This window comes from Gopherus evgoodei, chromosome 8 (assembly GCF_007399415.2).
Source record: "Gopherus evgoodei ecotype Sinaloan lineage chromosome 8, rGopEvg1_v1.p, whole genome shotgun sequence".
Taxonomy (NCBI): Eukaryota; Metazoa; Chordata; order Testudines; family Testudinidae; genus Gopherus; species Gopherus evgoodei.
Genome location: NC_044329.1, coordinates 37786689 through 37802210, shown reverse-complemented (window position 1 = coordinate 37802210; position 15522 = coordinate 37786689). Strand labels below are relative to the sequence as shown.

The following is a 15522-nucleotide window of genomic DNA, read 5'->3' as shown; positions in this document are numbered from 1 at the left end:
GAGTGACCCTCCTGGGAATGACCTCCTGCCTCATGCTCTCCCCATTCTCTGGGAGCGTGCCAGCTCCACCACAACCAGGGGGCTTCCCCCCTCACAACTGGATCAGGGCTCAGCCCTGGCTGAAAGTCATCAGGTCAAGACTGTAGATTCTATACTGTAGAAAAAGGAAGTGAATTGGACTGGTGCCATGGAGCCAGGAAACAAAATTACCTTGACCCTCCCTGCATACTCAGCCTAGTTAGTGTGTGTGTGTGTGTGTGTGTGTGTGTGTGTGTGTGTGTGTGTGTGTGTGTGTGTGTTGGATACACACATGATGCACTTACAAGACATGCACATGAAAGCTTGTCTCTCTCACCCAGAAATTGGTCCAATAAAAGCTATTACCTCACCCTCCTTGTCTCTCTAATACCCTGGGACTGACACGCCTACACCAACACTGCATAAGACATGCACATAGCAGTTAATGTGACACCACATCTATATAAAGCAAACAACATGCAGCACCGTTCAACTACCTCTTGCCCTTGTCCCCCATTTCTCTTTCCACTCTGTTTTGTCAGGTTATGCTCCCACATAGACTGTCAGCTTCTGAGAGCAGGGACCATGTCCTCTTGATTTGTTCACTTGATGCCTTATTAATAATGCGCAGTTGTTTGTATTCTAGAGGCAGCACCCTTCCTTCTGAGTTCCTGCTGAACGGGTACCTCGGAATGGCTGTAGGGGTGCTGTGCTGCTGGAGGTGCTGCATTCCAGGGTGGTGTCCTGGCTCAGGTGCTGTGTTTCATCCCAGAGGTGGCTGCATTTCAGCCAGGGTAAAGGAACAGTGCGGTATCTGTAAAGTGCATTGAGATCCTTTAGGATGAAAGTTGCTCCACAAACCCTGACCCCAGCTGCCTGATGCTTTTTAGATAACCTGTGGAGTGACCAGAATCTGGAGACAGAGCCTGACCTTCCCGCAGGATGGAGGAAAATTCATGACTCCTCAGGGACCTACTACTGGCATGTGCCCACGGGCACGACACAGTGGCAACGGCCGTCATGTACATCTGGCCTGGGAGGGAGCCTGGCGGCTAGCGGAGAAGCTGCACTGCAGGAAACGGTACAGAATGCCAGGAGAAGGTTGGCTTTAGTCTTCGCACTGGCAGTTCCATGTGGGAGGAATGAGATTAGATCAATCACCTCTGGTCACCATGGGAGGGGAGATGGCCAGGGCTAAGCAGGGCTGTATCAACAGGGGGGTTTGCACCCATCAGGAACACTTATCTGCACACAAGCTCCATGTGGTCTCTGGTGGCCTTCTCACGAGTCTCTTCTCCTGTCTCTGCTCAGGATCTGCCGGGAGCCACAGTAAAGCTTATGTCCGAGGAGAGACCCATCCCCAGTCCAGTGGCATCGTTGCCCAGAAGGTAGGGCTCGTGGCAAAGGTTACCTTGCCAAAGCATGCCTGGTTAGGACAAACCCCATGGGAGAGAAGTCACTGGCACCTTGTCGTGTTTGCCTCCCTGGGTTAATACCTACTGCTAGGGTTTGACTTAGCCCAGCTTTCACCCCAAGTGCTGGGTCCCGCTCCTTCCCTGGGGAGGCAATTCCACAGCCATGGGTGTCTCACGATCAGGAAGCCATTTTCTGACAATCAAATTATATTTTCCTCTTAATTTCATCCCATTCCTCTTAGTTCCATGCTCAATGCTCCTCTAAGGAACTTCCTTCTCCCTGGGCTGCACGGTGTCAGCTATCTGTCCCCACATAGTCACTGCTGAGCACCTGGCATGCAGGGAACCCCTTCCCCTCAGCTACTCCTCCGGCCTCCTCAGTGCTCATGGGTCTCCTCTCTAAACTTAGCAGTTTTTCCCTGGCTTTTTGGCCATGTGGCACCCAGGGATGAATTAAACCACCCTGACCTCCTGCCCCAGCCCTGAAGAGCGGGACTTGCCTTCCCTGCTCTGGGAGGCAATGCCTTTGCATGGACAGCCCCCAAATCCACCAGCTTAACTTGCAGCCACATGCCAGCAAACCTACACATGGAGAAACTCTCTTACTGTCAACATCTGGCTAGGCAGCTAACTAAGGGAAATCAAACCTCATGCTTCAGGGCCCTGGCCAGCAGGTCAGAAAGGAACCCCCCATCTCACCTGAGCAGCATTGCACATTGGGCCAGGTGCCTCATGGGGTGTCTCTTGTTTATCACTTGCTCAGAAGAGTCAAGTACCAGCCACTGCAGGCGGCAGGATGCTGTGCTAGATGGGTTGCCGTGGCTTGATCTGTTAGGGCAGATGCTGCATTCCTGTTTGGCACGCCGGAGAATGCATGTGCCCTTCACAATGATAAATGGGGGCATGTCATACTGTTTGGATCAGGAGCAGCCAACATCTTCCCAGGCCAGACAGTGTCTCAGGAGAGAGAGAACTCACCCTGATCCCAGGGGTGGAACTGGGCACAGAGCTTGGGAGAGGAGAGGGTTCACCCTGATCCCAGGGGCAGTGGGGCCAAGAACTTGTGTTGTCTCTGCACTGGATCATGAAGTCGGGCCTGTGTCACGATAGATGAGTGATTCCGGAGGCCAGAGTCGGGTGCTGCGGGCACATGCTTGCACCTCTTCTGGGAAAGCCCTGTTTGTTGGTGCTGCCCATAGGAGAAAAGGGCTGGTTTTCTTTGCTGTGGGATCACCTGGACTGATGGGGAAATGGGAAGGAGGCGTGCTGTGACTAACATCCCAGGCCCCAACTCATGGCTGTTTGGTGGCCTGTATGGAAGCAGCTGGTGGGCCTGGGTCCAGTTCCTAGTGGGGCAGGGTCTCTATCAAGAAACCCCACCCCAGTAAGCACCCACCAGGCCAGGCCAGGGCGAGTGAGAAATGCCTTTCAACCCTATGCAGGGTCAGATACTGTGCCCTCATACTCTGGGCAGAGGCAGGGGCCCCCAGCCTGCTGGGCTCCTGCTGCTGCTCCCTGCCATGCCCTGCTCAATGCCATGACTAATGCCGTACCTTCCTTTGCAGGACCTTCAAGCCCTGGCATGAGGAGGAGTTCCCTCCTGGTGGCACAGAGCCTGGCTCCAAGGTACTGTCACCGAGGGGTCATTTGGCGCAGGCCCTGGAAGGGAGTTAGTGTGCAGGAAGGGGCTCAGGGATGGGACAGGGGGTTGGGATGATCTAGTGGATGGGTTTGGGCTCTGGGGGCTGTTGGTGTGGCTGGGCTGCTCCTGTCCAGTGGCCACGGGCAGCCTCTTGAGGTGCATTTCAGTACCCAGCATGCTCTCATGACTCCCTTGCTGGCTGTGAGTGAGCCCCGGGAACAGACAGAGAGTGGGTGGCAGGGCCGGCTTTAGGCCAATTCCACCAATTCCCCTGAATCGGGCCCCGCACCTAAGAGGGCCCCGTGCCCAGTGAGAATCTCTTCCCTGGCTAGAGGCGCCTTTTTAATTTTTACTCACCTGGCGGCGCTCCGGGTCTTCGGCGACACATCAGTGGTGGGTCCTTCAGTGCCACTGAAGACCTGGAGCGAGTGAAGGACCCGCCGCCAAAGATTTGGAGCACTGCCCGGTGAGTACAAGCCCCATGTGTTTTTTACATTTTCTTTTTTATATACAGTCATCCCTGCCAGGGCCCCATCGAAACTGTTCGAATTGGGCCCTGCATTTCCTAAAGCTGGCTTTGGTGGGTGGAGCCCTGAATTCTCACCCATGTGCGCTGCTGGCTTCATAGAATTGTAGGACTGGAGAGGGACTTTGAGAGGTCATCTAGTCCATTCCCCTGCACCCAGCAGAACCTCCAGAGACACAGGATGGTGCTGGTAGCTGGGCTAGCTGGGGCCTTGGGCCCAGTTGTTTGATGTTCAGAGTCCTGGGCAGCTGGCATGGCAGTGACCCCAGCGGGTTGGCTTGGCAGAAGCTGTTTATACTGTGTCAATTAGCCCTCTGCCCAGACTGGGTTGCTATATTGGCCTTGGCTCTGTCAGGCTCAATGAGGCTGAGGGGAGCTGGTGGGGGGGTCTTGGCTGTTGCTGAGTGTGACCCCCATGTGTGTCCCCCTTCAGTGCTTCGTTGTGCGCTCCCTGGGCTGGGTGGAGATCCCGGAGGAGGACCTGGCCCCGGGCAAGAGCAGCATCGCGGTGAATAACTGCATCCAGCAGCTTTCGCAGAGCAAGTGTGAGGATCGGGACCCCGTGGGCAGTTGGGGTGAGGTGAGTCCCTTTCCCGACATGGGGAAGAGACCGCTGGGTGCCACGGGTGCCTGGGAGGAGCATGAATCTGCTCATAAGAGTCAGGACGCTGTCCCCAGAGACCTGGCTTCCATCAAGCTTGGCTAGTGACTCTCCATAGGGATCTCCTGCCGTCTCAGTAGCAGCCGCGACTCTACCCGATTCAGGGTCACTGGGCAGAGGGTGAGAGTCACTCCCCGTGTTCCCCCAGCCAGCCCCTCCATCCTGATCCCAGACGCAGGCACTGCCCTCCCCAAAATATGCATCCTGGGGGTGCCCTCAAAGCTCCTGGTGGGGGAAAGGGTGTCCCATCCCCACCTGCCTCTGGCCACCCCTCTGGCATGGGTGGGAGGGGGAGCTGGGCAGCCTGGGGAGGGGAAGGGGAGGCCTGTGTGCTGAACACCCCTGCTCTCTCCTTGCAGGGCCAGAACATGGTGATGATTCTGAAGAAGGACACAATGAGCTTGCTGGACCCTCTGGATCATAGCCTGATCCACTGCCAGCCCATCATCAACATCCGTGTCTGGGGGGTGGGCTGCAACAATGGCAGGTGAGTGGCCAAGGAGTTGGGGGGCTGCCGGAGCTCGCTCTGGGGGAGCCCTTGCCACCCTGGTACAGCAGGCACACTCCCTGGTGTGTGGGCAGGACTGCCCCGGGTCCTGTAATCCAGCCTCCAGGGACATTTCAAACCGCTCTGTGATCCCTTAGGGTCTGGTGCCAGGATGTAGTGTCACCCCAGCAATGGGGCATCACTGCACATAACACAATGCAGGGCATTGCAGCCCAGGGCTGGCATGGCTCCCTTGCACTGTACCTGCTGGGACACAGGGCATTGCTTGGTACTGCAGCTAGTTCTCTGCAGTGGGCCTTTCCTCCCTTCCCAGCAGGGCTCCTAGGGAAGTGCTGGTGAGGGGTGCGTTGAGGTGCATGTCCCAGCTCGCTGCTGCCACACAGGAATCAGTGCATTAACTGCTGTCTCCTTTCCCCTCTCCACATGCTACCACGCTGGCTGCAGGGACAGGTAATGTAGCTCAGCTTCCATGGGCAGGGCCGATGCCCCACACCCATCATCCTGCTCACCCCACTCTCTTCTCCTTGCAGGGATTTTGCTTTTGTGGCCAGCGACAAGGACACATGTATGCTGAAGTGCCATGTCTTCCACTGCAACGTGCCTGCCAAAGCCATCGCCAAGGCCCTGCATGAGATGTGCTCCAAGGTATGCTCCTGCGGACATGCCACCCAGCATGCCTGGGCCTGGCCCAGCCTGGCTCTGTCAGCCCTGCTGAGTTGGTGGCAGGGAGTCCTGAGCCCACATGCCCCTTCACTCCTTTAGATCAGGCTTCTCCTGGGCTAGGAGCCAGGTTCCCCTCCTGTTGGCAGGTGTCTCAGAACCGGACATGCTCCAGGCCTCTGGCTGTTGGGAGGCCTCCCAGAGCAGCATCCATGCTTGGGAACAGCATGAGGCAGGACCAACAGGAGTGACTCCCTGATCCAACGGGGACCGTCCAGCCTGGCCCTGGGGAGCGGAGACCATGGCAAGGGCACTGATGAGCACTGTGGGTGAAGTGCAGGGCTGGGAGTCATTAAGGTCTGAATGCCAATTCCTGGTCTGCCACAGAGTTGCTTTGTAGCCTCAGACAGGTCATTTCCCCATTGTGTGCCTCAGTTTCCCCTACCTGATTATAGAATCATAGAATATTAGGGTTGGAAGAGACCTCAGGAGGTCATCTAGTCCAATCCCCTGCTCAAAGTAGGACCAACACCAACTAAATCATCCCAACCAGGGCTTTGTCAAGCTGGGCCTTAAAAACCTCTGAGGATAGAGATTCCACCACCTCTCTAGGTAACCCATTCCAGTGCTTCACCACCCTCCTAGTGAACTAATGTTTCCTAATATCCAACCTAGACCTCCCCAACTGCAACTTGAGACCATTGCTTCTTTTTCTGTCATCTGCCACCACTGAGAACAGCCGAGCTCCATCCTCTTTGGAACCCCCTTTCAGGTAGTTGAAGGCTGCTATCAAATCCCCCTCACTCTTCTCTTATGCAGACTAAATACCCCTGCTATCAAATCCCCCCTCACTCTTCTCTTATGGAGACTAAATAACCCCAGTTCCCTCAGCCTCTCCTCACAAGTCATGTGCCCCAGCCCCCTGATCATTTTCGTTGCCCTCCTCTGGACTCTCTCCAATTTGTTCACATCCCTTCTGCAGTGAGGGGACCAACACTGGACACAATACTCCAGGTGTGGCCTCACCAGTGCTGAACAGAGGGTAATAATCACTTCCCTCGATCTGTTGGCAATGCCCCAACTAATACAGCCCAATATGCTGTTAGCCTTCTTGGCAACAAGGGCACACTGCTGACTCATATTCAGCTTCTCATCCACTGTAATCCCCAGGTCCTTTTCTGCAGAGCTGTTGCTTAGCCAGTCGGTCCCCAGTCTGTAGCGGTGGATGGGATTCTTCCTTCCTAAGTGCAGGACTCTGCACTTGTCCTTGTTGAATCTCATCAGATTTCTTTTGGCCCAATCCTCCAATTTGTCTAGGTCACTCTGGACCCTATCCCTACCCTCCAGTGTATCTATCTGTCCCCCCAGCTTAGTGATATCTGCAAACTTGCTGAGGGTGCAATTCATCCCATCATCCAGACCATTAATAAAGATGTTGAACAAAACTGTCCTCAGGACTGAACGCTGGGGCACTCCGCTTGATACCAGCTGCCAACTAGACATTGAGCTGTTGATCACTACCCACTGAGCCCGACAATCTAACCAGCTTTCTATCCATCTTATAGTCCATTCATCCAATCTATATTTTTTTAACTTGCTGGCAAGAATACTCTGGAAGACTGTATCAAAAGCTTTGCTGAAGTAAGCTATATCACATCCACCACTTTCCTCGTAACCACAGAGCCAGTTATCTCATCATAGAAGGCAATCAGGTTGGTCAGGCATGACTTGCCCTTGGTGAATCCATGTTGACGGTTTCTGATCACCTTTCTCTCCTCCAAGTGCTTCAAAATGGATTTCTTGAGGACCTGCTCCATGATTTTGCCGGGGACTGAAGTGGGGCTGACTGGTCTGTAATTCTCTGGATTCTCTTTCTTCTCTATTTTAAATATGGGCACTATATTTGCCTTTTTCCAATCATCTAGGACCTCCCCCAGTCATCATGAATTTTCAAAGATAATGGCCATTGGCTCTGCAATCACATCAGCCAACTCCCTCAGCACCCTCAGATGCATTAGATCCAGACCCATGGACTTGTGCATGTCCAGCTTTTCTAAATAGTCCTCAACCTGTTCGTTCACCACTGAGGGCTGCTCCCTCCTCCCCATACTGTATTGCCCCGTGCAGCAGTCTGAGAGCTGACCTTGTCTGTGAAGACCCAGGCAAAAGAAGCATTGAGTACTTCAGCTTTTTCCACATCATCTGTCACTATGTTGCCTCTCCCATTCAGTAGGGGTCCCACACTTTCCCTGACCACCTTCTTGTTGCTAACATACCTGTAGAAACCCTTCTTGTTACCCTTCACATCCCTGCAAGCTACAACTCCAATTGTGCCTTGGCCTTCCTGATTACACCCCTGCATGCTCTAGCAATATTTTTATACTCCTCCCTAGTCATCTGTCCAAATTTCCACTTCTTGTAAGCTTCCTTTTTGAGTTTAAGGTCATTGAATATTTCACTGTTAAGCCAAGTCTGCCATATTTGCTGTTCTTTCTGCACATCAGGATGGCTAGTTTCTGTGCTCTCAACAAGGCTTCTTTAAAATACAGCCAGTTCTCCTGGATTCCTTTCCCCTTCATAAACAACAAGGAGTCCGGTGGCACCTTAAAGACTAACATTTATTTGGGCATAAGCTTTCGTGGGTAAAAAACCTCACTTCTTCAGATGCATGGAGTGAAAATTACAGATGCAGGCATTATAGAATGACACATGAAGAGAAGGGAGTTACCTCACAAGTGGAGAACCAGTATTGACAGGGCCAATTTGATCAGGGTGGATGTAGTCCACTCCCAATAATAGATGAGGAGGTATCAATTCCAGGAGAAGCAAAGCTGCTTTTGTAATGAACCAGCCACTCCCAATCCCTATTCAATCCCAAATTAATGGTGTTAAATTTGCAAATGAATTTTAGTTCTGCTGTTTCCCCCTCATATTAGCCTCCCAAGGGATCCTGCCCATCCGTTCCCTAAAGAAGTCAAAGTTTGCTTTTCTGAAGTCCAGAGACTGTATTTTGCTACTCTCCTTTCTTCCTTTTGTTGGGATCCTGAATTCAACCATCTCATGGTCCCTGTTGCCTAGGTTGTCACCAACTTCTACTTCATCTACCAATTCTTCCCTGTTTGTAAGCAGAAGAGCAAGAATAGCACGGCCCCTATTTGGTTCCTCCAGTAGTTGTACCAGGAAGTTGTCCCCAACACTCTTCAAAAACATCCTGGATTGTCTGGCATTGCTGTATTGCTTTCCCAGCAGATGTCAGAGGGATTGAAGTCCCTCATTAGAACCAAGGCTTGTGATCTGGAACCTTCAGTTTGTTGTCCGAAGAAAGCCTCGTCTACCTCATCCTTCTGATCCAGTGGTCTGTAGCACACACCCACCACGACATTACCCTTGTTGCTCTCACCTCTAAACTTAATACAAAGACTCTCAACAGGATTTTCTCCAGTTTCATACTGGAGCTCTGAGCAATCATACTGTTTCATACTGGAGCTCTTTTACATACAGTGCAACTCCTCCATCTTTCCTCCTGTACCTTTCCTTCCTGAACAATTTATGCCCAGTTTATACCTATCCATGACAGTGCTCCAGTCATGTGAACTGTCCCATCACATTTCTGTTATTCCAATCACATCATAGTTCCTTGATTGTGTCAGGACTTCCAATCCTTCCTGCTTGTTTCTCAGGCTTCTTGCGTTCGTGTACATGCACCTAAGATAACTAGCTGACTGCCCTACTTTCTCAGTATGAATCAGGAGGCTTCCCATCTTGTACCCTCCTCCTTGTGTTTCCTCCTGATATTCCACTTCCCCACTTACCTTTGGGCTTAGGTCACCATCCCCCGGCGAACCTAGTTTAAAGCCCTCCTCATTCGGTTAGCAAGCCTGCCTGCAAAGATGCTCTTCCCTCTCTTTGTTAGGTGCATCTTATCTCTTCCTAGCACTCTTTATTCCTGGACCAGTATCCCACGGTCGAAGAATCCAAAGCCCTCTCTCCAACACCACCTGTGTAACCATGCATTCATCTCCACAATTCGATGGTCCCTACCTGATGATACAGCTCTTTCCCCCTGAGCTGCACAAGTGCTAATGAGAGTAATAGCTCGCTCCTATATAGCATGTCTCAAAGGGAAGATGGGGAAAACAAGTCACAGAAAGACTTGCCCAAGGTCACCAGCAGATCTGGGACTAGCACACGTCTCCTGAGTCCCAGGCTAGGATTCTAGCCACCAGGCCGGAGACAGCCACACTCATTTTCCCTGGTACTATCCTGCTACCCAGCAGGGGTGTTTTTGCCTGACCGTCCAGGGCCTGAGCCCCACCAGCCAGGATCTGAGAGCAGAGGCCTGTGGGAAGTGTCTGTGTCATGGTGTTTCTCTCTGCTGTGCAGATTATGGCCGAACGGGCAGTGGTCAGCAACAGCCTCACTCGATCCATCACGCTGCAGCCCATCTCGCAAGACAACTTACCGCTGCAAGGTACTCCAGGGCATTCCCTTCACCCCTCGCCACCTGCAAATGCCTCCCATGCCACCGGGGGCACGAGTCCCAGGCAAGACCCCATCACCTGCACTCTGCCCACTGATCATCTCCTCCATGCCTACTGCCAGCATTGCCACCCCCTGTGCACTCTGCACAACTCCCATTTTGAAACCTCCACTAAAGACTTTGCTCACAAATGGTCCTTCCTTTCCCATACTGCAAGCATCTGCATGAGTGACAGGGCCAAGATCTGATACTTCCTGGCCCACCAATGGGTGGCGAGTTCTATGGGCCCGTGGTGCCTGGCCTCCAGGAATATTCCTGGTAGCCAGGCACCACAGGCCCGGCTCCAGCACTGGTCTGTCCCTCAGCCCCGTCTTCTGTCCCTGGGCTCACCCCCACCCTCGCATCCTCCCGGGCTATTTAAAACAGCCCGGGGCCTCCACTCACCACCAGCAGGGCTCTGGGTGTTCTGGGCACCACCAAAATTTCTACAAACCTGCTGCCCCTGCAACCAAGGATAGAAACCCTCACCTTGTCCCATGGGACAGGTGGGAACTCCCTGCCCATCGGTGCAGGGTGCTCCTTTCTAGCCCTGAAAGGGGCTGAGATATCAGCTCTCAAACTGATGCCCCTCCAACTCGATTTACAGATAGGAGCTTTGGGCTGCATGCCAGAGGATGGGGCTCTCTCTCTCTCTCCAAGGCCTGCCCCGTTGTACCCATGGCAGCCTGTTTTCATAAGCAGGGTGGTGGTGGGAAACCTAGCACAACACAACCTTTCCTTGAAAGAAAGGCCTAAGGTGTGCCCCGGGCTGTGCTCGGAGCCTGTGGGGATGGGCTCAAGGCCTGGGCGCTCCTAGAACGTCTTCAAGAGAAGGAAACAACCCCATATGCATAGAACCAATCCCAGGGCGGTGGAGGGCTGTTCCCCAGCAGAATGGCTCGCCTCCTGCTCTCTCTGTCCTGCAAGCCCCGAAGCCAAGCGACTGGTGCTAGGTGGGGAAATCCACGTCACTCGTGCCTGAGACACAAACAGACATCCTTTAGCTGGGCAGCCCTCAGGTCGGCCTTTGCCTGGGGGTAATACAATGAAGCCCCCACCCCTCGGTAAAGAGTTGGGCTTTGTTCAAGGTGGTGAAGAGCTGGAGGAGAACTTGCTCTGGCTTGCTCTTGTCTCTGGCAGTTGATATTGGGGACACTGTGAGGCAGTCTATCCAGAAGTACGAAGCCCTGTATATTGGCAGCTTACCGGTGCCCAAAGCCATGGGTGAGTAGCCCTGGGGGGGAAGCTCTTGCTGCAGTCCCTATGCCGTTACATCATATGGGCCACTGCGTACTGAAAGAGAACGCGGGGGTGGGGGGGGTGCTGCACCCACTGAACGGTGTCGGTGGCCAAATGGCCACTGGCCTCAATGGGAGCAGAGTTAAGCCAACACAGAGAGCTCCTGAAAAGCGCAGCCAGGCTGGGGGTTGGGGTGCGGGATGCAGCCTCTGGGAGGGAGTTAGGGTGCAGAAGGGGGTTCTGACCTGGGGCAGGAGGTTGGGGTGCAGGAGGGTGTTTAGGATGCTGGCTCCAGCTGGGTGCTTACCTTAGGTGGCTCCCAGAAGTGACCGGCATGTCCCTCCTCTGGCTCTTAGGCAGAGAGGCCGGGCGCTCTGTGTGCTGCCCCCGTGGCTGCCTCTGTACTTAGAAGCTGGACATGCTGGCTGCTTCTGGGAGCTGCGCAGAGCCAGGGCAGGCAGGGAGGCTGTCTTAGCCCCACTGCCACTGACCAGATTTTTAACAGCCCAATCAGCGGTGCTGACCAGAGCCAATGGATGCCTGGCAGCTCTGAAGGGATTTTTCTTGGGGGAGGTCGGTGGGCACTGAGGCCTGGCTGTTCTGTGGACCAGCCCGGGGGCGGGGGGGCAGTAGTGAGGCTTGGCTGTGCTGTGGGCTGGCCTGGGGGGTGGCACCAAAGAATCCATGTTGTGAAGCACTGAGGGCTGGTCTGAGGCACTGCTGCTGCCTATATTCCCTGTTGCGTTGCTTTCTGCCCCTGGTCCCCAGGGGGTCTCCCCACTCAGTGGCTCCAGTGGCTTCTGCACTAGTGACACTGCCCTGTAACCATGGAACTTGCAATCTCTGCAGGATTCGCTGACATCTCCTGCCAGTCTCTAGCAGGTGCTGCCTGTGCCTCACCCTAGCTGAAGGGGCTGCTTGTGCAACCCTCCTTTCGCCCCTCTGGCTAGATGAAGCTGCCTGTAGCTGCCTGTAGCCCCATCTATCCCCACCCCACTAGACACCGGCAGCGCAGAGCGCTCCCACCCTTGCATTTCCCTCTGGGCAGCCTGTAGGCTGATGGCTTCAGAGGAGCCTGATGGGTGAGTGGTAACTGGCCCCATTGTGCCAGGCATGGAGGATGTGGTCCATCCCCTCTGCTCATCTCCCCAGGGATGGTCATACTGAACGAGGCCATTGAGACCCTGATGAGCAGCCAAGTCCGTGAGCAGTGGACTCCCTCCCTTGTCAGCGTGTTGGACTCGATGATGACAGTGCACCAGGCAGAGGTAACATTCCACGTGCTTGGTCTCATAGAGGCTCTACCACAGGGCAACTACCCCTCTCCTGCTGCTGAGGGGTGCTTACTGAGTGGCTGCCTCTGGAATACAGGGGGTTCACTCATTGAAGCCCCCATGCATCAAGTGGAACAGGCTCTAGGGTGGGTTTGGGGGTTTCTTACTGCAGCCCCCGCTGCCCTGGAGCCCAGCCGGTTACACTCCTCTGGCAAATGCAACCAGAGAACAGGTCCTACTGACCTTGCAGCCAATGCCCTCCCACCTGCCCTCAGCCTGTGGTTCCAAGCCACTCACTCATTAATGCCACTAGGCAATGCCAGCAGTGCTCAGGGCTGGCTGAAAGGAGTTCAGTGCTGCCAGCTCATGGGCTTTGAGGTTTGTCTGGTTCTCCACATAGCTGCCATCAATTGTCCTGAAGGGACACTGAGCGCAGGCCTTGGGCAACGAGAGGAGCTCGATGCTGCTGGGGCCCACCCAGCAGGAGGCACAGTGAGGGGCTGGGAGGAGTGTTGCCAACTCGAGCAGTAAATAGGCCAGCGGGGCCGGGCTCCTGCTGGAAGTTGCAAGGGCACATAGGGTGTAGGCACCAGGAGGAAGAGGAATGACGCAGGAGGCTCTGAGAGAAAATAAGGCAAAATGAAGCCAAGGGAACATAGGCTGATGGTTGGAGAAGGCTCATTATCCATCAGGCCATGGAGTTGCTTCCCCGTGTACAGGCTGGAAGCTCCATTGCTTGGGAGCCCTGGGGACAGTAGGGGACAAAGCCGTAGGCCCAGGGGATGGCCTAGCTGGGACATGCTGGGTCTTTTCTGCTGTGGTTCTTTACATCCCTCTCAAGGACACTGAGGTAACCATGAGGCAGGGTCGTTTCCTCTCTGCCTGAGTCTAGTGACTGCTCTTGTGTGTGTTTCTTTGAGGCTGGTGAGGAAGACGCCCACATCTTTGAGTGCCAGGTCCGCTACGTGACCTTCATCGGGGTTGGGAAGGATGCTCACACGTTTGCTTTCATCGTAGACATGGGGCAACAGCATTTCCAGTGCACGGCCTTCTGGTGTGAGCCGGATGCCGGCACCATCTCAGAGGCTGTGCAGGCTGCATGCATGGTGAGTGTGCTCCACCCCGCCCCAGGGGAACTCTCTGTGGTGAAAGGTGCTGGACTGAGAGCCCTAGAGACTGACACCTTCCATCTTGCCCCAGAGAGGGGCTGCATGGGCAGCTGTCCTTCAGCCCTGCCCTATAGAGGGGAGTCCATGATCCAGTCAGTCCTTGCTCTCTACTGAGACCTATAGACTGGGACAGCTCTGAACCCACCTGCTGTGTGCTGGCATTGCAGGCTCTATATTCCCAACCCTGGTTGTTGGGCTGTTTCACCTCTGAACCATCCCCATGAGGGACTCTTCCACCTCAGTGGGGGGTATGTGTGTGGGCTCTGGTCTAACAAGCCCCCTGAACCACCTAGGTCCCTAGAAGTGCTGGTATCACTGGCAGACTGTAGCTCTTAACAAGCACGTGGTGCTTTCAAAAAGCTGCACAGTGTGTGGGCCCTGCCAGTACATGTCTGCAGCAGGGTCCAGGCAGGGTGGGAGACATGCTGCTGTCTTCCCTCACATGGGGCCATGTCCTCTAGAGCCAAACCCGGTTCCCTGTCAGGGAACTCACCTTGGCATTTGGAACGGGTCAACTTGCTCAGCTACCCCCTCAGGCCCTGAGGCCGGGGAGGCACCTGGATGCTTTGGGGCCAAACAATATGCCCAGCCCCCTTCCAGCTGGGCTTTGGCCACCAAAGGGAGCACCCACAGTCCCTGTAGAAAACAGTGTTTAGAGGTCAGGGGTAGGGCATAGTCTGGGGGGTTAGTGTGGGAACAGATAGGGGTGGGGCAGAGTCTGGAGGGATTAGTGTGGGGGTAGATGGGGGACGGGTTTTCATTTTTCACATCTGACACAGATGTCTGGAAAAAAAAAGATCTATTAGCACTGGAAAAAGTATAGAGAAGGGCAACAAAAATGATGAGGGGTATGGAACAGGTTCCAGATGAGGAGAGATTAAAAAGAGTGGGCCTGTTCAACTTGGATAAGAGATGATTAGCGGAAGATATGACAGATGTCTATAGAATCATGAATGGTGTGGAGACAATGACTAGGAAACTGTTATTTACCCCTTCATATAACACAAGAACTAGGAGTCAGTCAATTAAATGAATAGTCAGAAGGTTTAAAACAAACAAAAGGAAATACTTCTTCACACAATACACCATCAACCTGTGGAATTCGTTGCCAGATGTTGTGAAGGCCAAAATTATAACTGGCTTCAAAAAACCATTAGATAAGTTCCTGGAGAATAGGTCCATCAATGGCTATGAGCCAAGACAATCAGGGAGACAACCCCATGCTTGGGGTGACCCTAAACCTCCAACTGCCAGAAACTGAGACTGGATGACGGGGTGGATCACTGAATAATTGCCCTGGTCTGTTGATCCCCTCTAAAGCACCTGGCATTGGCCTCTGTCAGAAAACAGGATACTGGGCCAGATGGCCCATTGGTCTGACCCAATGTGGCTGCTCTTCTGTAAACTCGACCCCCCAACTGATTCATTCCATACCCTGACACTTGCCTCAAAACACCCCTGGAACTCGCTGCCTTTCCTTGGGGTCCCACTGCCTCAGTGTTTCCTGTGTCCACTCTACATCAGTGGCCTGGGGCATACAAGGAGAGGGGCTGCTCCCAGGGAAAACCCTTTGAAGCTGTGGCGCTCTGGGCATCTAGAGAGACGGTACCATCAGCATCTCACAAACCACTCTCCACAAGCACCTAAAGGAAATGGGCTAAAGCCAGGGCAGACTTGGGTGACTCGGAGCTGGGGGGAGCAGGATGGGAGAGGACTCTGGGGGGAATGGGGTTTAGTGGTCAGAGTAGGGGAACTGAAGATGCCCTTTTGCTGGTATTGTCCGGCTGGAGAGTCTGCTGAGAAGTATGATGCACACATGAAACGCAGAGCCAATTTGTACGCATGGGAAGGAGGCGGTTCTAGTGGTTAGAGGAAGGGACAGAGACAGGGT

At 53.9% G+C, this 15522-nt stretch overlaps 1 protein-coding gene across 2 annotated transcripts in view; it reads left to right on the top strand.

The window, feature by feature from the left end:
* Positions 1-15522, top strand: part of APBB3 (amyloid beta precursor protein binding family B member 3) — a 31721-nt gene that overhangs the window by 14217 nt on the left and 1982 nt on the right. The window contains exons 2-12 of one of the 2 annotated variants that reach the window (XM_030573951.1): positions 909-1099; positions 1330-1406; positions 2999-3059; positions 4035-4181; positions 4622-4749; positions 5215-5220; positions 5301-5415; positions 9814-9901; positions 11090-11173; positions 12341-12456; positions 13383-13568. In XM_030573951.1, the coding sequence (XP_030429811.1) occupies positions 909-1099; positions 1330-1406; positions 2999-3059; positions 4035-4181; positions 4622-4749; positions 5215-5220; positions 5301-5415; positions 9814-9901; positions 11090-11173; positions 12341-12456; positions 13383-13568 (1199 nt within the window). The remainder of the gene's footprint in view (positions 1-908; positions 1100-1329; positions 1407-2998; positions 3060-4034; positions 4182-4621; positions 4750-5214; positions 5221-5300; positions 5416-9813; positions 9902-11089; positions 11174-12340; positions 12457-13382; positions 13569-15522) is intronic. The other variant, XM_030573952.1, reaches the window with a different exon arrangement.